This window comes from Staurois parvus, unplaced genomic scaffold (genome assembly GCF_062004578.1).
Source record: "Staurois parvus isolate SC_StPar_1 unplaced genomic scaffold, SC_StPar_1.0 ptg003176l, whole genome shotgun sequence".
Classification (NCBI taxonomy): Eukaryota; Metazoa; Chordata; class Amphibia; order Anura; family Ranidae; genus Staurois; species Staurois parvus.
The window spans coordinates 515-25,154 of record NW_028320972.1 but is presented as its reverse complement, the minus strand read 5'-3'; the positions used below and the strand labels follow the sequence as shown (position 1 = coordinate 25,154).

Genomic DNA, 24,640 nt, shown 5'->3' with positions numbered 1-24,640 from the left:
TGGAAGTAAACGGTAACCGCAAATTTTTGGGTTGTTCCCAGAAATGTAATCTTCAGGTGACTTGGGGGATTTCCCTCATTTGCAGGAATTTTCTCTCACTTCCTGTTTGCCTATGGGAAAGGAAGTGAAGGGAAATCTCCGCAATGGGACATAGGTGGCGAAATTAAAAATCTTACCGGGGTTATAACCCTCCATTTCTCTCTCCAACATGAAAAAAAAAAGTTTTGCATATAGTTCTACTTTGATGCTTAAAGCGATTTTAAAGGTTAATTTTTTTATTTTATTTTGGGGGGGAAATAAAAAACATGCTATACTTTGTGCAGTGGTTTCGCACAGAGCAGCCTGGATCCTCTTCTTTTTGGGTCCCCCGCAGGCTTTTCTGGCCTCTCGCTCCTGTTGGGTGCCCCCACAGCAAGCAGCTTGCTATGGGGGGCACCCGTTGGACACTACGCACGCATCCGGTGCAGCAGTCCATGGCTTTAAAATCCCTGCTCCTTATCCCCTTCTTTATTTAGGATATCTGTGACGGATCAGAGCACGATTCCAAATGATCAAAGCGGTCAGTTGTGCGAGCACCTGACCAATCAGAATCGCTCTGATCCGTCCCAGAAGTCCTAAGGAAAGAAAACGAAGAGCAGGGATTTCAAATACACTGGCAGTGACATCTAATTTCCCATGGGGGTAAAAGCAGTGGGGGTGGGGTGTAGGTTTGTTCAAATTTTTCATATTTTCTGAAGAGATTTGCTTTACCTGGATCCAGTATGAACAGCTGTTGACCCAACCTGAGGTCACTGAAGCCCAGATGCTGAGCAGGGTGATTGTGTCAGTTACGTTTTTTTTAATTAAAATTCCTGCTATGTCAAAAAAAAAAAAAAAAGACCTTCGATTTATTTTTTTTATTGCTCTAAACGTGAAACATGAGACGGTACAATCAAATTGTAAAGTCTGTGGCCAGGTATATAATGATGGCTATTGTGAGTCCGGATACTCCACGTATCAGGAAGTCATTTTCTTTCCACTTTTATTTTGCTTTCATTATTTGCATTGACCTACAGTGGGTATGCAGGATGTAGTTGGGTAGCAGCTGCCTGGTGATGACTCCTTTGCTCCCGTAGGTGTGTATGCACCCGCACAAAGTGCTCAGCGATGTGGTGAATTACACCCTGTGGCTCATGGAATGCTCCCACGCCTCCGGCTGCTGTCATGCCACCATGTTCTTCTCCATCTGCTTCTCCTTCCGAGCTGTGCTGGAGCTGTTCGACCACCAAGATGGCCTCCGACGACTGGTGAACCTGGTAAGTGCCGAGATGTGAAGGTCCCTTATGGAATGGCAGTTTGTTTCACAAAGAGAAAAAAAAAAGTCTATATGGTCAGTTCATTAGATAAAAAAAAGAGTAGAAATTCAGTGTTGCTAATTGGTCTCCAATGGCTTTTGTACATAATTCAATGAAAGTAAAAGCAAGTGTTCATGCGACTTATCTCTTCGTATAAATCCTCCCTCTGGCCTCCTCTTCAGTCTTGCCCAGGTGCACCGGCTCCTCCCAGTCAGTCTTGCCCAGGTGCACCGGCTCCTCCCAGTCAGTCTTGCCCAGGTGCACCGGCTCCTCCCAGTCAGTCTTGCCCAGGTGCACCGGCTCCTCCCAGTCAGTCTTGCCCAGGTGCACCGGCTCCTCCCAGTCAGTCTTGCCCAGGTGCACCGGCTCCTCCCAGTCAGTCTTGCCCAGGTGCACCGGCTCCTCCCAGTCAGTCTTGCCCAGGTGCACCGGCTCCTCCCAGTCAGTCTTGCCCAGGTGCACCGGCTCCTCCCAGTCAGTCTTGCCCAGGTGCACCGGCTCCTCCCAGTCAGTCTTGCCCAGGTGCACCGGCTCCTCCCAGTCAGTCTTGCCCAGGTGCACCGGCTCCTCCCAGTCAGTCTTGCCCAGGTGCACCGGCTCCTCCCAGTCAGTCTTGCCCAGGTGCACCGGCTCCTCCCAGTCAGTCTTGCCCAGGTGCACCGGCTCCTCCCAGTCAGTCTTGCCCAGGTGCACCGGCTCCTCCCAGTCAGTCTTGCCCAGGTGCACCGGCTCCTCCCAGTCAGTCTTGCCCAGGTGCACCGGCTCCTCCCAGTCAGTCTTGCCCAGGTGCACCGGCTCCTCCCAGTCAGTCTTGCCCAGGTGCACCGGCTCCTCCCAGTCAGTCTTGCCCAGGTGCACCGGCTCCTCCCAGTCAGTCTTGCCCAGGTGCACCGGCTCCTCCCAGTCAGTCTTGCCCAGGTGCACCGGCTCCTCCCAGTCAGTCTTGCCCAGGTGCATCGGCTCCTCCCAGTCACTGCACACTGTGAGCTTCTCACAATGTGCATTAGAAGCTGCAACAAATCAGATAGAGCTCTGCCTCATTTCCTTTCTGGAGGATGCCCAGCATCATCTAGGCCTTTCCTCAGCCCCGCCCATTTAATTTTATGCTCTTTCTGATGTTCGGGCAATCTGTATTAACCACTATATTTTTTAATCTCAGATCAGCACTTTGGAAATCCTAAATTTGGAAGACCAGGGAGCTCTGCTGAGCGATGATGAAATTTTCGCAAGTCGCCAAACAGGGAAGCATACGTGCATGGCCCTGCGACGATACTTTGAGGCACATTTAGCTATCAAGGTTGAGCAGGTCAAGCAGTCTCTGCAGCGGACAGAAGGAGGACTTCCAATACATCCTCCTCCTCCCTACAAGGTGAGTGCTGGAAAGTGGCTGGCTTCTGTCATCACACCATCATGAACATCGTGTGCAAAGAATCAAACCTCCACCACTGGGCATATATATGCAAGGAAGAACAGAGCAAAGAGGGGGGGGGGGGACAAAGTAAAAAAACAATAGTTTGATTCTTTGCATACAATGTTTGTGTGATGTAACAGTTATTTAATTTTTTTTTTTATAACCTCTGAGTTTAACCTCTTCATGCCAGTGCCCCCCGTCCCCTCAGTGCCCCGCCCTTTAAGGGGTTTCAGACGCCAGGAGGCAGGGCGGGGTCTTAGGGTCATATGATTGGTAGGTCCCGATCGCAAGGGGAGATCGAGACCTTTCCGTGGGACGCTGACACATGTGCTGGGAGCACGCAGGGCGCACGCTCTCAGCACATGTGTACTTTTAAATGGTACACAAATATGAGGCCGCTCGGCGTCAAGGCCCAGCCACCGAGAGGCCACATATTTGCGTACGGTCGGCGTGAAGGGGTTAAGATATATGCTTATATATCAATATTGTACCGCGCTCCAATGTATACAACTATGAGTGCTATAATAAATTATAAATGGCTTAAGTGTATCACCAATAATTCAATAATATTCTAAATCCATAATACTAAAATCCATAATTGATATAAATATATAAATAAATTAAAAAAGAATAAATTAATATTTTTAAATAAGTGCAAAAACCTAATAAAAAGTGAAAATATGAAATATGAAAAATAAAATAAAATGAAATGAAAAAATGAGAGAATGTGAGATGAGAAAATGAGAAAAAATTTTTTTAGAATGGGAATGACAGTTCAGTTCATACGAATTGAGATGGTGTTGTAGTTCAATCTAATCTGCGTGGTAGGTCAATGTTCATGGCATAAACCTCTCTCTCCTTCCTCCTCTCCTTTCTCCTCAATATAGCCTTCTCAATAAGGACTTTCTCCTCTAGCTGCTTGACTTAATCCTCCATAGCCGATACATACAGAGAAGGGAAAAAGAAACATAGTGTCTTATCCTGGGTAACAATTGTTTAATGAGCTTCTGATCTCCCACTCACATGGTATAAATAAAAGTAGCGCTTTGTATAAAATATATCCAAATCCTCCTACAAACAGCCTTGCAGGTGTGTGTGTCTTCACTCGATATACTCGCCGTTCCTCTGTGGATGCGTGATGACGTCACCGCCCCACCCCTACGCGTTGCGCTACAGGGACTTTTGCAGAGTCTCAGCAGCTAGCAGAAGCGTCTGGGTCAGATTTTCCAATTTCCAAAATGGCCGATTTGCCACTTTAAGATATCTCCTAGATTGTAAGCTCGTAAGAGTAGGGCCCTCTTACCCCTCGTACGCTGTCTGTCTTTGTTGTACTGTGCCATGTATTGTCCCCCCCTATTGTACAGCGCTGAGCAAACCCTTTGGCGCTATATAAACTCGTAGTAATAATAATAATAATAATATACCTTACACACTTCAGAACAGAGAAATCCTGAAGCAGCGGATTTTTCCGTGAAACGCGTAGACCTTGTCTCTCATCTCTGTGTATTGTGTAAATTTGATATGTCAATATCTATTTATTCCCTGTGCAGATTTATTTGTTTTTAATGCTTCTTTTAAAGATATTTGATAAAACTTTAATAAAATTTGATACATTTATAATTGGTATAGGTGGTTTTGTTTTGTTTTTTTTGGGGGGGATTAGCTCACCATTGGAGGTATTTTTTAAAGTGTTACTAAACGCAACAGTAAAATCGGTCTGTAGATGTAGTAAAGCATGCTTGTTTACATACATGTATTGTTTACAGTTCTCTCCCCCCCCTCCCGTCAGTAATTGGTGATCACTGGGTGGCAGCGAGTAATTACCGGCTGGAACCCAGTGATTGACAGCGAAGGCCGCTAATGGCTCATGTGCGCCCCTTACCCGGAACTGTAAAATCACGTGTGTGTGTTTATATATATATGTGTGTGTGTGTGTATATGTATATATATGTGTGTGTGTATATATATGTGTGTGTGTGTATATATGTGTGTGTGTGTGTATATGTGTGTGTGTGTGTGTATATATGTGTGTGTGTGTGTGTGTGTGTATATATGTGTGTGTGTGTGTGTGTATATATGTGTGTGTGTGTGTATATATGTGTGTGTGTGTGTATATATGTGTGTGTGTGTGTATATATGTGTGTGTGTGTGTGTATATATGTGTGTGTGTGTGTGTATATATGTGTGTGTGTGTGTGTGTGTGTGTGTATATATGTGTGTGTGTGTGTATATGTGTGTGTGTGTGTGTGTGTATATATGTGTGTGTGTGTGTGTATATATGTGTGTGTGTGTGTGTATATATGTGTGTGTGTGCGTGTGTATATATGTGTGTGTGTGTGTGTATATATGTGTGTGTGTGTGTGTGTGTGTGTATATGTGTGTGTGTGTGTGTGTGTGTGTGTGTGTGTGTGTATATATATACAGTCATGGCCGAAATTGTTGGCACCCTTGATATTTTTCCTGAAAATCAAGTATTTCACACAAAAAAGGTATTGCATTAACACATGTTTTGCTATACACATGTTTATTCCCTTTGTATGTATTGGAACAAATATAAAACAGAGGCAGAAAAGCAAATATGACATAATGTCACACAAAACCCCAAAAATGGGCTGGACAAAAGTATTGGCACCCTTAACTTAATATTTGGTTGCACACCCTTTGGAAAACATAACTGAAATCAGTCGCTTCCTATAACCATCAATAAGCTTCTGACACCTCTCACCCGGAATTTTGGACCACTCTTCCTTTGCAAACAGCTCCAGGTCTCTCTTATTGGAAGGACACCTTTTCCCAACAGCAATTTTAAGATCTCTCCACAGGTGTTCAATGGGATTTAGATCTGGGCTCATTGCTGGCCACTTCAGAACTCTCCAGCGCTTCTTTGCCATCCATTTCTGAGTGCTTTTTGACGTATGTTTGGGGTCATTGTCCTGCTGGAAGACCCAGGATCTTGGACGCAAACCCAGCTTTCTGACACTGGGCCCTACAGTGCGACCCAAAATCCTTTGGTAATCCTCAGATTTCATGATGCCTTGCACACAGTCAAGGCACCCAGTGCCAGAGGCAGCAAAACAACCCCAAAACATCATTGAACCTCCACCATATTTTACCGTAGGTACTGTGTTTTGTTCTTTGTAGGCCTCATTCCGTTTTCGGTAAACAGTAGAATGATGTGCTTTACCGAAAAGCTCTATCTTGGTCTCATCTGTCCACAAGACGTTTTCCCAGAAGGCTTTTGGCTTACTCAAGTACATTTTGGCAAACTGTAGTCTTGCTTTTTTATGTCTCTGTGTCAGCAGTGGGGTCCTCCTGGGTCTCCTGCCATAGCGTTTCATTTCATTTAAATGTCGACGGATAGTTCGCGCTGACACTGATGCTCCCTGAGCCTGCAGGACAGCTTGAATGTCTTTGGAACATGTTTGGGGCTGCTTATCCACCATCCGGACTATTCTGCGTTGCAATCTTTCATCAATTTTCCTCATCCGTCCACGACCAGGGAGATTAGCTACAGTGCCATGGGTTGCAAACTTCTTGATAATGTTGCGCACTGTGGACAAAGGCAAATCTAGTTCTCTGGAGATGGACTTGTAACCTTGAGATTGTTGATATTTTGCCACAATTTTGGTTCTCAGGTCCTCAGACAGTTCTCGTCTCCTCTTTCTGTTGTCCATGCTTAGTGTGGCACAGACAGACACACAATGCAAAGGTTAAGTGAACGTCTCTCCTTTTTATCTGCTTTCAGGTGTGATTTCTATATTGCCCACACCTGTTACTTGCCCCAGGTGAGTTTACAGGAGCATCACATGCTTGTAACATTCTTATTTATCCGCAGTTGTGAAAGGGTGCCAATACTTTTGTCCAGCCCATTTTTGGAGGTTTGTGTGACATTATGTCGAATTTGCTTTCTTTCCTCCCTTTTTTTGTTTTGTCCCAATACACACAAAGGGAATAAACATGTGTATAGCAAAACATGTGTTAATGCAATACGTTTCGTGAGAAATACATGATTTCCTGGAGAAATATCAAGGGTGCCAACAATTTCGGCCATGACTGTATGTGTGTGTATATATGTGTGTGTGTGTATATATGTGTGTGTGTGTGTGTGTGTGTGTGTGTATATGTGTATGTGTGTATATATGTGTGTGTGTGTGTGTGTGTGTATGTGTGTGTGTGTGTGTGTGTGTATATGTGTATGTATGTATATATGTGTGTATATATGTGTGTATGTATGTGTGTATATATATATATATGATTTTGTGCACCCCTGCCACCCTGTAGCAGTATTTCTACTACAGGACGGACTGGGAATCTGTTAGAAGCAGTTTTGTATGTGAAGTACGGTGTATTTCTGCATTGTTGTGATACCCTTTTGTCCCCCCCACAGGCCTGCACATACACCCGGGAGCAGATTATTGAGATGATGGAATATCTCATAGAGTTTGGCCCCTCTCAGCTGTACTGGGAGCCGGCTGAAGTGTTCCTGAAACTTTCCTGCGTCCAGCTGCTTCTACAGCTTATCTCCATCGCCTGCAGCTGGAAGACGTATTATGCCAGGTGAGAGCAGACGCCAAGATGGCCGAGAGCGATCCCAAATGAAACGGCCCTTCTTTCATGGTTCTACTCTTAGGCTAGGTTCACATCTGTGCGGATGGTTCCGGCTGCGGGTCCGCACCTGTTCCTGCACCCGCAACCAACCGGCACTGAAAAATGCGCTGGACGCATGCAGGTGCCATTGATCCTGATTGGATGCCAACTGCACTGTACATGCGGCTCCCATGTGGGCTGCGTTTTCTATCATGCTGCTGGAATCTTTTCCCTGCATTTCAGATGTCACGGCAGCCCGTTCTAATAAATGGGCTGCCGTGCCTGCAAAACACGAGCTGCCGAGCTGCACATGTGTGCCCTAGCCTTGTACCCCAGAGTTTTCATCAACCTAAGGGTGCATTTAGACAAATCGCCTCTGAAGCCCGATCTGCATTCAGATTGCTCTCCACAGGCTGCTGGCAGGCGGTGAGGAAGTGATGCAAGGCCTCCTGACTGCCTGTTTTAACCGCTTTTTTACCATCAAACGTGCCACGACCGCATCCATTGCACACTGGTGTTTCCAATGCTTCCCCATTGACTTGTATGTGTAGCGCTTGGTGGACACAAAGCACCGCAGCCTGCGGCATGTAAACATCCCCAGCCTCTGCCTATTGCAGCTTAGTATCTCTTCCCCTGGAGTAGGAGAGGATATCCTGGACTGGCCTTTTTTTGTCATTGTCCAGTCATCCAGTAGGTGGCAATATAACCCACTGCGACTCGGGTAAACCGCAGTGCATCAGTGTGAAAGCAGCCTTGTAGGGGGCTGAGGTCACTAGGGGCTTGTTTACCCCCCCCCCCCCAACCACTAGTGTAGTGTCAGGTATCACAGTGGCAACCCCACTTCATGCTCCAGGGGGCCCGTGCTGCCTTCCTGTCACATTCTGTTTTACACTTTGACAGGAGGGGCGGCATATACAGGAACCAATCTCTATTTTTGTCCTGCAAATGCTGAAATCTGGCTTCTCCTCTCCCTCCCTCCCTCCACCATTCTGCGGAGGAAAATGTTCATTATGCTATTCAAAATTCTGAATCATTTCATTGCATTGTGGCCCGTGACCAGTTACCAAATCACTTTAAAGCGGAGCTCCACCCAAAAGGGCAAGTTCCGCTTTGACTGCTCCCCATTAACCACTTGAGCTCCAGAGGATTTACCCCCCTTAATGACCACGCCTCTTTTTGCTACTCGGCGCTGCACTAATTCAACTGATAATTGCGCGGTCATGCAATGCTGCACCCAAACGAAATTTACGTCCTTTTTTTCACACAAATAGAGCTTTCTTTCAGTGTAATTTGATCATCTGTGCGCTTTTTATTTTTCACGCAATAAACAAAAAAAGACCAAAAATTTTGAAGAAAAACAATATTTTTTACTTTCTGCTATAAAAAATATATAGTAAACTCAAAGTTGGTTATAAATTTAGGCCAAAATGTATTCTGCTCCATGTTTTTGGTAAAAAAAATCCCAATAAGTGTATATTGATTGCTTTGTGTGAAGTTATAGCGTCTACAAACTATGGTATAGATACTGCAATTTACGCCATTTTTCTGCTATACAGCGCTGCGCTAGTTTAACGGACAATTGCGCTGTCATGCAATACGGTACATAAATGAAATTTACATCCTTTTTTTCCCCACAAATTGAGCTTTCTTTCGGCGGTATTTGATCGCCTGTGCGTTTTTTTTTTTTTTTTTTTTTTTTTTTTGCGCTATAAAAAAAAAGGCTGACAATTTTGAGGAAAAAAAAACAATATTTTGGACTTTTTGCTATAAAACATGTCCAGTAAAAAAAAAATGCAAAAATCAAATTTAGTCATAAATTTCTGCCAAAATGCATTCTGCGACACGTCTTTGCTACAAAAAAACCCAATACGTGTAAATTAATTGGTTTATGTGAAAGTTATAGCGTTTACAAATGGCGGGAAAGATACTGGGATTTTTAATTTTTTTTATACTAATAATGGTGGCGATCAGGGACTTATGGCGGCGATCAGCGACTTATGGCGGGACTGTGGCGGACATTTTGACACTGGGGGGGAACTGACTTGGGGTCACTGACATCCCCAGTGACACCAATACAGTGATCAGTGAAAAAAACCCCACTGATACTGTACTAATGTCACTGGGGAGGAAGGGGTTAACATATTTAGAGTTTACTGTGTAAGGGGAGTGTTTTACTAGGGGGCGGGGTGTGTACTGGAGGGGGGGGGAGGGGGGAGGGAGGGTGGAGCTGATGAGGGAGATAAATTCTTCTCTCCCTCTGCAGCTTGTTGGCGAACTGTCACAGAGCTGGCTGTGTGTAAACAATGCAGCTCTGCTCTGTGTCAGTGATAACCGCTCATCGCCGGAAAACGGCCGGTAAAAACCGGCCGTGACCCGGCGGCTGACACCCGCTGCGGACACCCGCGGGACAGGCGCGCGCCCCCTACCTGTTTTGCGGTGGTCCATTTTAAAACGTCGTTTTGCCTACGAGCGCCTCCCTGCCGCCGTTTATAGGCGGTGGCTGGGCGGCATGTGGTTAAGGATCGGCACCTTTGGGGGGAGCGGGTACCCGAATTTGACAGGTACTCGCTCCCACTTCCGGTTTGATCGCCTAGGCGATTGGAAGCGGAAGGTGTCCTCCTTGCCTCCCTCCCTCCCTGTAGTCTTTTGGGACACGTGACAGGTCCCAGAAGACTACAGGACCATTCATGAAGCGCAGCGCTTCTCGCACATGCGCAGTGGGCACCCAGCTCTGAAGCCGCAAGCTATCACAGCCGAGTGCGCACACTGAAGATGCCGGCCTCCTAGAATACAGAACGGCTGGTGAAAAGGGCTGCAGGTGACACACCACGGACCGAGGGACAGGTAAGTGGCTGTTTTTTAAAAGTCAGCAGCTACAGTTTTTGTAGCTGCTGACTTTTATTTTTTGACAGGGTAAGTGGAACTCCTGTTTAAGTGGCCCTCGCTCTTCAAAAGGTTGAGCACCCCGGGTCCAAAGAGTGCCGGTGTCCCGCGATGAACTGAACAATTGTATGATGAGTACAAAAATTCTGTTTACTTTATATCCATCATTCTCTCACAGAAACGACACGGTCCGCTACGCTCTGGATGTCCTTGCCATACTCACCGTGGTGCCAAAGATTCAGCTGCAGTTGGCAGAGTCGGTGGATGTTCTGGACGAAGGTGGCTCCACTGTCTCTACTGTTGGTAAGTGACCAGACCTCTCCTTTCAGCATCCTGTGTTGTCAGGAATACATGATGCAACATCCCTGCTTGGGATCTAATAAATACCCACTCCTGACAAATTAAAGGAGAAGTACATTTAAAAACAAGTGCTTGCAGGTAAATTTAAAAAAAAAAAAAAGACATTTATTTAGTTAATTTTTTTTCTTAGGAGCCTGCAGAGCATTGCACCTGTAATCAGCAGATGGGCGCGATGTCCAGCTCCTGCAGATCCTCAGTAAAGCTGTCTGCTTGACAGTTACTGAAGAGCAGGAAGAATCGATGAACAACGAGAGCGTTCATCAGCAGTCTCGTAATTCATTAACTACAAGCCGTCTGACGCAATGGCAGACGGTACTTGTAGTTCATTCACAAAAACTCTGTAAATGAAAGATGCGGCTGTGTGATTGTGACAATGGGTGAGGGGAGAGGATCCCCCCGTCCGCTGTCACAATGAGGTGGGGGATCAGTGGTGAGCGGGAGGTTACTGAACATATTTTATGTTGCACCCTAAATAAGGGTTCATATGTTCAGAAAGGTATAAAGTATCCTTTAAGGAACGCAAAGGTCCAGTTTTCCTAAATCTGCAATTGTGTGGAAGATGTTTCTTTTAAAAGAGGACCTGAACTTTAAAAGTGAAGATTTATTTTGCTCTATGGGACATCTAGAAATGTAAATGGTCTCTAAACCGTACCTGAGTAATACTTTGTTTTGAATTTATCATGAACAACAGCAGTGCACAACCTGCAGCCTAGTCACTCCTGTTCTGTAGCAGCATATCTGCAGTGTGAGATCATCAAAGGCACTGCTTCCTCTGACCACTAGTCTCGCCAGATGTGAAGTGAGGGTTGATGTCTCTACTGTACTTGTGACGGGAGTCACTGTGTGGGGGGGCCCATGGAACCCAGCTCACTTTGGAAAGGTGGGGAGACCCCTGTCTCAGCTCCCCATATCCTTATGTGTAAATCACCCTGTGCCTGTTAGGGGTACAGGGTGATCTGTCCTAATATTGTAGTGGGGGGTTGTGGATTGTTTGGTGTTATGGGGTTGCATCCCATTGTTCTATTGTGTGTCTTGCTTGGGAGCAAACTATTATGGGATGTATGTGTTTATGTGTATTAGCTTAGTGGAGGGGGTGTCTCCAGCAGCCCTCCCTCCTGATGTGACTGTCTGCTGGTGTGAAGTTTGAAGACCTGTATGGCTCTTGTTACTAAATGTAGATTGCCCTGCCCTGTGTCATTATGCAGGGAGTCGGGATTGTCCCCTGAGTGTATATATCTTGTATCTGTGTTCAAATAAACTAGTCTACTTCCTGGTTTACTTCAAATCTGGTGTCGTCTGGATCCTGAGGTAACAATAGCCAGAGTCATTGGTCTCGTGTTCCAGAGCCTGAGAAGCAGCTTCTTGACGGAGATACCCAGTCGCGGGAGACCGGGGTCCCTTACAGTACTGCTCTCGGGTTTTCCGTGCTGCAGTGGAAGCTGTACCTCAGGACCTGCAATGCAAGGATCACCCTGCTGATTCTGACGATAGGTTGCAGAGCCCTGAATTTTTTAGCAAGAATACTGTCTCCACAAAGAGATAGTAAAGAACAAGACATGTGAGGTATTACTGGAGAAAAGATCAGCTGCAGGGAGACCACAGGTAATACTGGTGACTAGTCCTTTGCCCAATGTTTTTCCTTTTTGGCGACATCTCCCACAGTATAGATTAGTATCATTCCTAACCTACCTAGATGGTTCCAACATTGGACATGTGTAGGGATTTATCTGTCACACAATAATCTGTCACTTTTTCTCCTGCCAGTCTCCGCTCTTAAGATCTTTTCTACTCCTCCTTAGGAATGAGCATCGTGTTGGGAGTCGCAGAGGGTGAAGTCTTCACCCACGATGCCGAAGTCCAGAAATCGGCCTTACAGATCATTATCAATTGTGTGTGCGCTCCGGAGACCCGAATCTCCAGCATCGGTAAATACGTCTCAGGGACGCCTCGGCGCCGGGCTCCGCTCTCCCACTCTTATCCGCCAAACGGCAGCGGGGAGCCGACCCTGGCCAAGATGTGGAATGTCGTGCAGTCCAACAACGGCATCAAGGTTCTCCTGTCTCTCCTGTCGGTCAAGATGCCCATTACGGACGCCGACCAGATCCGAGCTCTGGCCTGCAAGGCGTTGGTGGGCCTGAGTCGTAGCGGCTCTGTCCGTCAGATTATCAGCAAGCTGCCATTGTTCAGCAGTAGTCAAATCCAGCAGCTGATGAAGGAGCCGATACTCCAGGACAAGCGCAGCGAGCACGTCCGCTTCTGCAAGTATGCCGCTGAGCTGATCGAGAGGGTCTCGGGAAAGCCTCTGCTGATCGGTAGTGATGTCTCATTGGCGCGGCTGCAGAAGGCTGACGTGGTGGCGCAGTCGCGGATCACCTTTCCGGAGAAGGAACTCCTGCTGTTGATTCGTAACCATCTCGTCTCCAAGGGGCTGCAGGATACAGCGGCGGCCCTGACTAAAGAGGCCGACCTGCCTATGACGGCTGCGCTGCATTCCTCATCCTTCCTGCCAGTGGTCGCCACGCAGCCTCCTGCTACCTCATCTCCCGTTTCCCTGCCACGTACACCGCGCATCCCCGCACGCCTCGCTAGCAGCTCCATGTGCGCTCACCCTCCGGCCCGACCTCAACTGCCTTCCCAGTCGCCAGCCCCTGCGCCCACAGGCTCTCCTCACATTGGACGCATTAGCTTCGGGCGGGAGCGCCACTCCCCCTGCAATGGGAAGAGAAGCCGCGTTCTGCGGCAAAAGTCGGACCACGGTGCCTATAGCCAAAGTCCAGCGATCAGGAAGCAACTGGAGCGGCATGTGCCTTCCCCACCCACACTGGACAGTATCATGACTGAATACCTACGGGAACAGCATGCCCGCTGCAAGAACCCTGTGGCCATCTGCCCCCCTTTCTCCCTCTTCACCCCACATCAGTGCCCTGAGCCCAAACAGCGAAGACAAGCCCCAACCAATTGCACCTCACGACTCACCCGCCGAGCTGCCTTCCCCAAATACGGGGGTGTGGATGGGGGCTGCTTCGACCGCCACCTCATATTCAGCAGGTAATGTAAAAAAAAAAAAAAAAAAAAAAAAAGGAATGTTTGCGAACATGGATGTAACAGCGTGGGGGGGGTAGCATTTGCCTCCTGGTGTCAATCGCCACCAGCGAGAAGGGAGCAGGAGGTGGGGCCGTAGGGACGCACAGAGCGGCACACACGAGTGCCCCATACCCATAGCAAATGTGGTGTTATGGGGGCACTTGGCGTGGGGGGGCGGCTGAGGGTGCCACTGGGGAATTTGCAAAAGGAGGATCAGGGCTGCTCTATGCAAAACCATTACACAGGGCAGGTAAGTATGACCTGTTTGTTATTTTAAAGCCAAAACATTTTAAAGTTTACAATCGCTTCAATTTGCAGGGATTTCCTCTAACTTCCTGTTTTGGCTAAGGGACCAGAAGGGAAGGTTAATTCCCCCAATGGGACGGGGATGGCAAAAAAAAAAAAGTAAAAATCTAGCCCTCACTTATTCTATTCAAAATGAGGAAAAAAAAAAGTTTTCCTTTTAGCCGCCTACTTTAAGCTACAGTCATGTGACACTCCAGTTCTGAGTTCGGGGTCCTTCTTCGGGTTTCCGTGTCACTAGAATGGACACTTCTTACTGGTTATATACAGTTGTCAAATAATAAAAAAAAAAAAATGAAACCATCCAAGAGTCAAGAAATGATTTATTAATGTAGTAAGGCATGGATTGGACAGCAGGCAGTCAGTCAAGACATTTGGAGGGACCAAAGATCTCCCTGCTTCTTCAGGGCTTAAAGTGGAGTTCCGCCTGAAAAAAAAAACAGCAGCTACAGAAATTGTATCTGCTGACTTTTAAAATTATTATTATTATTATTACATCGAGTTTATATAGCGCCAAAGGGTTTGCTCAGCGCTGTACAATAGAGGGGGGGACAATACATGAAGCATTACAGCACCTACAAGCAGCACACGAGGGGTTATAGGGCCCTACTCTTTCGAGCTTACAATCTAGGAGGGAGGGGGTAGTGGTACAGGAGGTAGTGGCTGTGGGGGATGCAGTGGTAGGAGGAATGAAGGAGAGCAGCAGTTAGGTGAGGGTGGGGTAGGCTTCCCTGAAGAGGTGGGTTTTCAGGGAGCGCCTGAAGGTGAGGAGGGAAGGTGACAGTCTGATGGATTGGGGTAGTGAGTTCCAGAGGATGGGGGAGGACCTGGAGAAGTCTTGCAGACGTGCGTGTGAGGAGGAGACCAGGGAGCAGGATAGAAGGAGGTCCTGTGAAGAGCGAAGGGTAGGGTGGTACTTGGGAATCAGGTCGGTGAGGTAGTTAGGGGCAGTGTTGTGAATGGCCTTATAGGTCAGAGTGAGCAGTTTGAATTTGATGCGTTGGGCGATAGGGAGCCAGTGGAGGGAGAGGCAGAGGGGGGTGGCAGAGGTGGAGCGGCTGGTGAGGTGGATGAGTCTAGCCGCTGAGTTCAGGATGGTCTGAAGCGGGGAGAGCCTGCACTGGGGTAGGCAGGTGAGGAGGGAGTTGCAGTAGTCAAGGCGTGAGATAATCAGGGAGTGTACGAGTAGTTTAGTGGTGTCTGGGGTGAGGAAGGTGCGTATCTTGGCGATGTTCCAGAGGTGGAGTCTGCATGTGTTTGTAAGTGATTTGACATGAGGTTGGAAGGAAAGGTTAGAGTCCAGAATGACTCCAAGGACTTTGGCTTGCGGGGCGGGATTGATGGTGGTGATGTTCGTAGTGATGGATAGGATGGGGGGGGGGCGCGGGCTGGAGGGAAGACGAGAAGCTCGGTTTTGGAGAGGTTGAGCTTGAGGAAATGGAGCGACATCCAGTCAGAGATGTCGTTTAGGAGGTGAGTGATGCGGGCGGAGAATGTGGGGGTGAGGTGGGGGGTGGATAGGTAAATTTGAGTGTCATCAGCGTAGAGGTGGTAGTTGAAGCCGTGGGAGTGTATGAGTTTGCCAAGGGAGGAGGTGTAGATGGAGAAGAGAAGGGGTCCAAGGACAGAGCCCTGGGGGACCCCAACAGAGAGGGGGAGGGAAGGGGAGGTGGCACCATTGTAGGAAATGCTGAAGGAGCGTCGGGATAGGTAAGAGGAGAACCAGGAGAGAGCGGTGTCTCTGATGCCAAAGGAGAGTAGTATATATACTCTCCTTTGGCATCAGAGACACCGCTCTCTCCTGGTTCTCCTCTTACCTATCCCGACGCTCCTTCAGCATTTCCTACAATGGTGCCACCTCCCCCTCTCTGTTGGGGTCCCCCAGGGCTCTCTCCTGCTGTTCTTCTCTGGGTAACTGCATTTATCTGCTACCTCCACTCTTAACCAGACAAACGCATTGACTCCTGTTAAATTCTCAACAAATGTTGTAATTATATCTGTGTATCTGTTGACTTGTCCTCACCTCTAGGCGCACTCAGGTTTATGACTGTGGCCTGGTTCCTAAGAAACATCCCCCCCATTCATGTGAGCCTTATCAGCTTCTAATTGGGGCGGAGTTGAATGCTCATTTGAGCATCTCCCTATAAATTTAGTTCAGCTCATGGGGGAGATCTCTGATGGGGGGCACAGTCTCTGATGGGGGTGCTGCTTATGATGGAGTGCGGCTTTGAATGAGTGCAGAGCAGTTAAACACAGCAGTTGAACTAAAGCAGGAGAACTTAAGCAGCAGGAAGACACAACAACAGCAAGGAACTCTACTGCATGCTGGACAGACTGCAAGGAAACACACTGGGAAATATCTTTTACATACCTGAGTTCCACTCCGTGTACCTTTTATATAATGCACCCCTCTTCTCCTCTTCATATTACTATCCTCTGTTCCCAAATCTCATTTCTTTACCCCTCTGCTCCACCCCAAAACTTGTACATCTCCCCCTCATTGCTATCATCTCCCTACTATTGCTTTCATCACCTCCCCAAAATGCCTCTTCCACTCCTCCTTCTCATTTTCCTCTCCTCTGTTCCCAAAATCCATTCACTATATCCCTCTGCTCCTCCCAAACATTTGTATATTGTGTCCTCACTGCTTCCCTCACCCCTCTATGGCACCTACCACCTCCTCCTATTACTCCACTCTCCCACTGACCCGAACACCTCCACTGGTAGTTTCTCACGCTCCTGCACATCCCGCTCCCATGCCACCTTTCTCACCCTTCTCCTCCTCATAACCGCGGGGGACATCTCCCCGAATCCTGGCCCTCCACTACCTCCCTCACCCGCCCAAAACCCTCCCGCCTCCACGTCCTGCCGCAACCCCCGCAACTTAGTATCTGTCCCCCTGCTCCCTAAAATCTCCCCCCCGTTTTCATGTGCACTCCTGAACGCCCGATCGGTGTGCAACAAGCTTACCGCCATCCACAACCTCTTTGTTTCCCGCTCCCTCAACCTCCTGGCGATTACGGAAACCTGGATCCAGCCCACTGACTCTACCTCCCCTGCTGCACTCTCCTACGGCGATCTCACCTGGACCCACTCACCCAGGCCTAACGGTCGTAAAGGTGGTGGGGTTGGCCTGCTCCTGTCACCGCTGAGCACCTTCCGAGTCCTCCCAAACCCCCCCTCCCTATCCTTCTCCTCCTTCGAGGCCCACTGCGTCCGACTATTCTCCCCAACCCCCCTGAAGATTGCTGTGATATACCGGCCTCCTGGATCCATACCCCGCTTCCTGGAAGACTTCTCCTCCTGGCTACCCTTCTTCCTCTCCTCTGAGCTACCCACTATCATCCTTGGGGATTTCAACATCCCTGTCAACCTCGACAACCCGGACACAGCCCGTCTCCTCCACTTAACCTCCTCCTTTCAACTTGCACAGTGCATACAATCCACCACCCACTCCGACGGTAATATCCTTGATCTTGTCTTCTCCAACCGCTGCGCTCCCCACAACCTCACTAACACCCCCTTCCCTCTCTCTGACCACAACCTGATCACCTTCTCTATCTCCTCGTCCTCCAACGCCTACCCCTCCAAATGTCACACTACTACCAGCCGTAACCTCCGCAACCTTAACCCTGCCTCCCTCCATTCCGCAATTGATCAACTCCATGACCGCATCCTCCCCCTGTCCTGCCCCGACTTGGCTATGACCGCCTACAACAATGCGCTGTCAACAGCCCTTGACTCACTAGCGCCTTTAACCACACGCAACATCAGACCCAGACCGCTCCAGCCCTGGCAGACTGATCACACCAAAACCCTCAAACGACACAGTCGTGCCCTGGAGCGACTATGGCGCAAAACCAAATCCCAACAAGCCTTCACCCGATACAAATCTGCCTTCCACACCTACACCTCCTCCCTCCATACTGCCAAACAAGCCTACTTCCTGACCCTCATCAAGGCCCTCTCCTCCAATCCTCGCCGACTCTTCTCCACCTTCAACTCTCTACTCTCGCCACCCCCACCTCCACCCAGCACCTCACTCACTGCCCTTGAGATTGCCAATCACTTCAAAAACAAGATTGACACAATTCGCAAGGACATTGCCGCAACTCACACGCCTTCTCAACCCGTCCCCTCTCACACAGATTCCCCCTCATCCCCCCTCCCCCTCGACATAACCCACAGGGACTTCGTCGCTGCTCAAACTCCCTCCAACCCCCTTCCCCCTCACTCAGCTACCCCCTCTACACCCCTCTCCCACGGCCCCACCACTGCTCTGACCTCCTCTCCCACCCCACCCTACATTCCTCATACTGAAGCTCCCCCAACACTCCGCACCTTTGACCTTACTACCATCGAAGAAGTCTCCAAGATCCTCTCTGATGCCCTCCTCACCACCTGCCCCTTTGACCCTATCCCCTCACAACTCCTACAAGCTCCCTCCCCCTCCATCCTACGCTCCCTCACCCACATCTTCAATCTCTCCCTCTCCTCCGGCACTTTCCCTTCTCCTCTGAAACATGCACACATCACCCCCATACTTAAAAAGCCCTCCCTGGACCCCAATGACCCAAACAACCTCAGACCCATCTCCCTGCTCCCATTTACATCTAAACTCCTCGAGCGCCTAGTCTACACCCGCCTATGCTCTCACCTCAACGACAACAACCTCCTCGATCCCCTACAGTCCGGCTTCCGTCCCCTACACTCCACCGAAACTGCCTTACTCAAACTCTCCAACGACCTGCTAACCGCCAAAGCTAATGGCCACTATTCAGTGCTCCTACTCCTTGACCTCTCTGCGGCCTTTGACACAGTCGACCACCCCCTCCTCCTCAAAAAACTACACTCCCTCGGCTTCAGAGATTCTGCTCTCTCCTGGCTCTCATCCTACCTGTCACAACGCTCTTTCAGCGTTACCTATAATGCCACCACCTCCCTCTCACTCCCCCTCTCTGTTGGCGTCCCTCAAGGCTCTGTCCTCGGGCCCCTTCTCTTCTCCATCTACACCTCCTCCCTTGGCCAACTCATACACTCTCACGGCTTCAACTACCACCTCTATGCCGACGACACACAAATCTATCTCTCAACCCCCCACCTCACCCCCTCGGTCTCCGCCCGAATCACACACCTGTTGAGCGACATATCAGACTGGATGTCGCTCCACTTCCTTAAACTGAACCTCTCCAAAACCGAGTTTCTTGTCTTCCCTCCAGCCCGGACACCACCCCCCATTGACTTCTCCATCATGTTCAACAACACCACCATCAAACCCGCCCCGCAGGCCAGAGTACTTGGTGTCATTTTGGACTCCAACCTATCCTTCCAGCCCCAAGTCCACTCTTTAACAAACTCGTGCAGACTCCACCTCCGCAACATCGCCAAAATCCGCACGTTCCTAACTCCAGAAACCACTAAACAGCTCATCCACTCCCTCATCATATCACGACTCGACTACTGCAACTCCCTCATCACTGGCCTGCCTCGCCGCTGGCTATCCCCGCTTCAGTCCATCCTGAATACGGCTGCCAGACTCATTCACCTTTCCAACCGCTCTGTCTCCGCCACCCCTCTCTGTCATTCCCTCCACTGGCCTCCACTCAGTGTCCTCCACCACCCTCTGCCAATCCCTCCACTGGCTTCCGATTGCGCAACGGATCAAATTCAAAATCCTAACGCTGACGTACAAAGCTGTCCACCATACTGCCCCGAACTACATCACTGACCTAATATCCAAGTACCACCCAACACGCACACTCCGCTCCTCACAAGACCTCCTTCTCTCTAGTTCCCTGGTCTCCTCCTCCCATGCCCGCCTCCAGGACTTCTCCAGGGTGTCACCCATCCTCTGGAACTCCCTACCCCAACCCATCAGATTATCACCTACTCTCCTCTCCTTTAGGCGCACCCTGAAAACCCATCTCTTCAGGGAAGCCTACCCCACCCCCTGCTAACCTGCCGACCTCCTCCACTCTTCCTACCACTCCATCCCCCACAGCTATCTCCTCCTGTACCACTATCCCCTCCCTCCTAGATTGTAAGCTCGAAAGAGCAGGGACTCGATCCCCTCGTGTTTTGCATTGTATTGGTATTGTTCTGTCACATGGTCTGTCCCCCTTTATAATGTACAGCGCTGAGCGAACTATTGGCGCTTTATAAATACTGTATAATAATAATAATGAGGAGGGGGTGGTCAACTGTGTCGAAGGCCGCGGAGAGGTCCAGGAGGAGGACCTCCTGTCACTTACCTGTCCCTCGGTCCTGCGGTGTCCTCACCACCGCTGGTTTTACCAGCCGTCTTCTCTCCCTGGGGTCGGCATCTTCAGTGTGGGCACCCGGCTGTGACAGCTTGGTGCGCATTGCGCATGCGTGAGTAGTGTTGCGCTTTGTGAATGGCCCCGTAGTCTTCTGAGAACTGTTGCGTGTCCCAGAAGACTACAAGGGGGAGGACCACTTCCGCTTCCGATCGCCTAGGCGATGGAAGTGGGAGTTGGGTACCTGTCAAATTCGGGTACCCCCTACACCCCCCTCCCCCGCTGCCCAAAGGTGCCAATCCTTAAAGCGGAGTTCCACTCACCCTGTAAAAAAATAAATGTCCCCCGCAGCCCGTTTCACTGGCTGTCCTGGATTCCAGGAGGCCGGCATCTTCAGTGTGGGCATCCGGCTGTGATAGCTTGCGGCTTCAGAGCCGGGTGCCCACTGTGCATGCGTGAGTAGCGCTGCGCTTTGTGAATGACTCCGTAGTCTTCTGGGACCTGTCACGTGTCCCAGAAGACTACGGGGAGGAAGGGGGGGGGGAGGAAGACAACTTCCGCTTCTAATAGGCGATCGCAGTGGGAGTGGGTACCTGTCAAATTCGGGTATCCCCGCTCCCCCCCCTTCTCCCCAAAGGTGCCAATCGTTAATGGGGAGCGGGGGACAAAGGCTTAGAGCTCCACTTTAAGTACATTGAAATGAATTAAGAACGCGGCACAATCTTTGGTGTTTTTTAATTGTTTTATTGCATGAAAAGTCAGAGATAAAGAGGATCAAAGAATTGGCAATAGACTTTACCAATAGTGGTCCATAGACTGGGTTTGGGTGATCCCTTGAGCCCAAGCCACTTTTTGAGAGAACTCCGATCCAGCGCTTTGCCCTGACTTCACCCTGAGCTTCCTATTGACTGTCCAGCACCCGGGTCCTCTATGGATCCTGAAGAGGAGTCTGCAGCGATGACGTCGGCGTTAGGGGACTGAGCGGTGCAGGCACATAGGGGACCTGGATGGAGGTCATGGTGAATATATTTTGCTTCACAAGGTAAAAAAAAAAAAGTGAGATGGGTTAGAGCAGTTGCTGTCAACGTATGAGCTAAAGGGGGCCTTGAATGCGGCCCCTGACATCAGCAAAGGGGGCCTCGAATGCGGCCCCTGACATCACCAAAGGGGGCCTCGAATGCGGCCCCTGACATCGCCAAAGGGGGCCTCGAATGCTGCCCCTGACATCACCAAAGGGGGCCTCGATTGTGGCCCCAGACATCACCAAAGGGGGCCTCGATTGTGGCCCCAGACATCACCAAAGGGGGCCTCGATTGTGGCCCCAGACATCACCAAAGGGGGCCTCGATTGTGGCCCCAGACATCACCAAAGGGGGCCTCGATTGTGGCCCCAGACATCACCAAAGGGGGCCTCGATTGTGGCCCCAGACATCACCAAAGGGGGCCTCGATTGTGGCCCCAGACATCACCAAAGGGGGCCTCGAATGCGGCCCCAGACATCACCAAAGGGAGATGAATGTGGCCCCTGACATCACCAAAGGGGGGCCTCGAATGCGGCCCCTGACATCACCAAAGGGGGGCCTCGAATGCGGCCCCTGACATCACCAAAGGGGGCCTCGAATGCGGCCCCTGACATCACCAAAGGGCTGCACATAATGTTCAACATATGTAATATTTGAGGACTGTCAGAGACTGCAGGCCTAATAGAGGAAATGAGGGTCAGAGAGTGAGGACAGGATAGGTGGTTGGCTGAGGATATGCTGCAGAAGACAATAAGAAACTGGGAACACTTTACATGAGATGAATAGAGATTATGTGCAAGGGCCACACATCCTATACCAAAGGGCCACAGATTGAGCCCCAGGGGGGTAGAAGAGGAGTATTAATATTTATCCAGAAAGGAGTTTAATTTCACACTGACTTTCTGTATCTGCAGGTTCCGTCCAATCTCAGTTTTCCGAGAGGCCAACTTGGATGAAAGCGGCTTCACGTGTTGCGCATTCTCCGCGCGGGAGCGTTTCCTGATGTTGGGGACGTGCACAGGGCAGCTAAAACTGTACAATGTGTTCAGTGGACAGGAAGAAGCCAGTTACAACTGCCACATCTCCGCCATTACGCACTTAGAGCCATCACGCGTAAGAATCAGGGATGTATTTCTGTGTTTGGGGGGGAAAAGCCGCCTTACGTAGCACTGTTTCGAAATCGAAAAGATCAGACTCTTCCTCGTATTCCACCCCCTGCCGTGATTGGGCGTTGCTGTAAGTGGGCACTTGTACGTCTTGATGGGTCTGTCACCCGTTCGTGGCACTGAAAGGGAAGTTTAGGAAGTACACTATGGGGTTGACGTAGGAGAGTGCAAAATCTGGGGCAGCTCCGCACAGAAACCAATCTTCTCCCAGGTTTTATTGTCAAAGCCTAAGTGAACAAGCTGATCTCAGAAGCTAATTGGCTGCCATGCTCAGCTGCACCAAATTCCGAGTGCACCAGTTTTAGGAAATCCAAACCCCAGATACTTGGATTGATCTTGTCCAACACAATACTGTCACATTGGTTCCTTGTTTGTTTACATGACCCTTGGTTTGTGAGTATACACTTTTTTTGCCATTTTCAGTCAGCCTCGGGACTGTCCATCATTTTAAAGGGTGCCTCAAGAATGGCCATCAGTTTAGAATGGGGGGCCTCAAGACTGTCCATTTTAGAATGGGGTGCCTCAAGACTGTCCGTCATTTTAGAATGGGGTGCCTCAAGACTGTCCGTCATTTTAGAATGGTGGGCCTCAAGACTGTCCGTCATTTTAGAATGGGGTGCCTCAAGACTGTCCATTTTAGAATGGGGGGCCTCAAGACTTGTCCATTTTAGAATGGGGGGGCCTCAAGACTGTCCATTTTAGAATGGGGGGCCTCAAGACTGTCCATTTTAGAATGAGGTGCCTCGGGACTGTCCATTTTAGAATGAGGTGCCTCAAGACTGTCCGTCATTTTAGAATGGGGTGCCTCAAGACTGTCCGTCATTTTAGAATGGGGGGCCTCAAGACTGTCCGTCATTTTAGAATGGGGGGCCTCAAGACTGTCCGTCATTTTAGAATGGGGGGCCTCAAGACTGTCCGTCATTTTAGAATGGGGGGCCTCAAGACTGGCCATCATTTTAGAATGGGGGGCCTCAAGACTGGCCATCATTTTAGAATGGGGGGCCTCAAGACTGGCCATCATTTTAGAATGGGGGGCCTCAAGACTGGCCATTTTAAAGGGTGCCTTGACTGAAAACAGGTTGAGAAACACTGGTCTCCGCTATAGTATGCCTTTGTGCATGAGGTCTTACAAGGGGTCCAGCGAAACCCTAATAATGGCATCTTCTAATGATCGTTCACCAGGACTAGTCGTAGATCTAAAGTTTCTTCTTTCCATCCTCCCGCAGGACGGGTCTCTCCTACTGACCGCAGCAACGTGGAGCCAGCCGCTGTCCGCCCTGTGGGGCATGAAGTCCGTCTTTGACATGAAGTGAGCGTGAGACAAGGTACAAGTCTGCGGGGGGTAGAGGAGTCATTGCTCCTATCTAATGAATGCACTTCCTGTATTGTAGACATTCGTTCCCCGACGACCATTATGTGGAGTTCAGCAAACACTCACAAGATCGCGTCATCGGCACAAAGGAAGACGTGGCTCACGTGAGTACTTGGATCCGGAGGGGGTGGGGTCGTTGGTTGGTGCCGCTTTTTATATGGTTGCCCAATTGCACTGAATAGAACCTCTTAATCCTCCTTTTTCTCTCCTCCAGATTTATGATATCCAGACGGGTCAGAAGTTGCTGACTTTATATAACCCCGACCTGGCCAATAATTACAAGCGGAACTGTGCCACCTTCAACCCCACGGATGACCTGGTGCTGAACGACGGTGTCCTGTGGGATGTTCGCTCCGCCCAAGCCATCCACAAGTTTGACAAGTTCAACATGAACATCAGCGGAGTGTTCCATCCGAATGGGCTGGAGGTCATCATTAACACCGAAATCGTATCCTGTCCACTAATTATTATTATTATTATTATTATCATACAGGATTTATATATTATTATTATTATACAGGATTTATATTATTATTATACAGGATTTATATTATTATTATACAGGATTTATATTATTATTATACAGGATTTATATTATTATTATACAGGATTTATATTATTATTATACTGGATTTATATTATTATCATACAGGATTTATATATTATTATTATACAGGATTTATATTATTATTATACAGGATTTATATTATTATTATACAGGATTTATATTATTATTATACAGGATTTATATTATTATTATACAGGATTTATATATTATTATTATCATACAGGATTTATATATTATTATTATTATTATACAGGATTTATATTATTATTATACAGGATTTATATTATTATTATA

At 48.9% G+C, this 24,640-nt stretch overlaps 1 protein-coding gene across 1 annotated transcript in view; it reads left to right on the top strand.

The window, feature by feature from the left end:
• Window positions 1-24,233, top strand: part of LOC149428510 (DDB1- and CUL4-associated factor 1-like) — a gene marked incomplete at its 3' end in the record, with an annotated part of 38,259 nt that extends 14,026 nt beyond the window's left edge. Inside the window, exons 9-17 of the mRNA XM_089667320.1 lie at window positions 1,116-1,295; window positions 2,494-2,703; window positions 7,133-7,302; window positions 10,394-10,518; window positions 12,375-13,623; window positions 22,155-22,353; window positions 23,633-23,715; window positions 23,798-23,882; window positions 23,993-24,233. Of these exons, the coding sequence (XP_089523446.1) occupies window positions 1,116-1,295; window positions 2,494-2,703; window positions 7,133-7,302; window positions 10,394-10,518; window positions 12,375-13,623; window positions 22,155-22,353; window positions 23,633-23,715; window positions 23,798-23,882; window positions 23,993-24,233 (2,542 nt within the window). The remainder of the gene's footprint in view (window positions 1-1,115; window positions 1,296-2,493; window positions 2,704-7,132; window positions 7,303-10,393; window positions 10,519-12,374; window positions 13,624-22,154; window positions 22,354-23,632; window positions 23,716-23,797; window positions 23,883-23,992) is intronic.
• Between the last annotated feature and the right edge of the window lie 407 nt (window positions 24,234-24,640).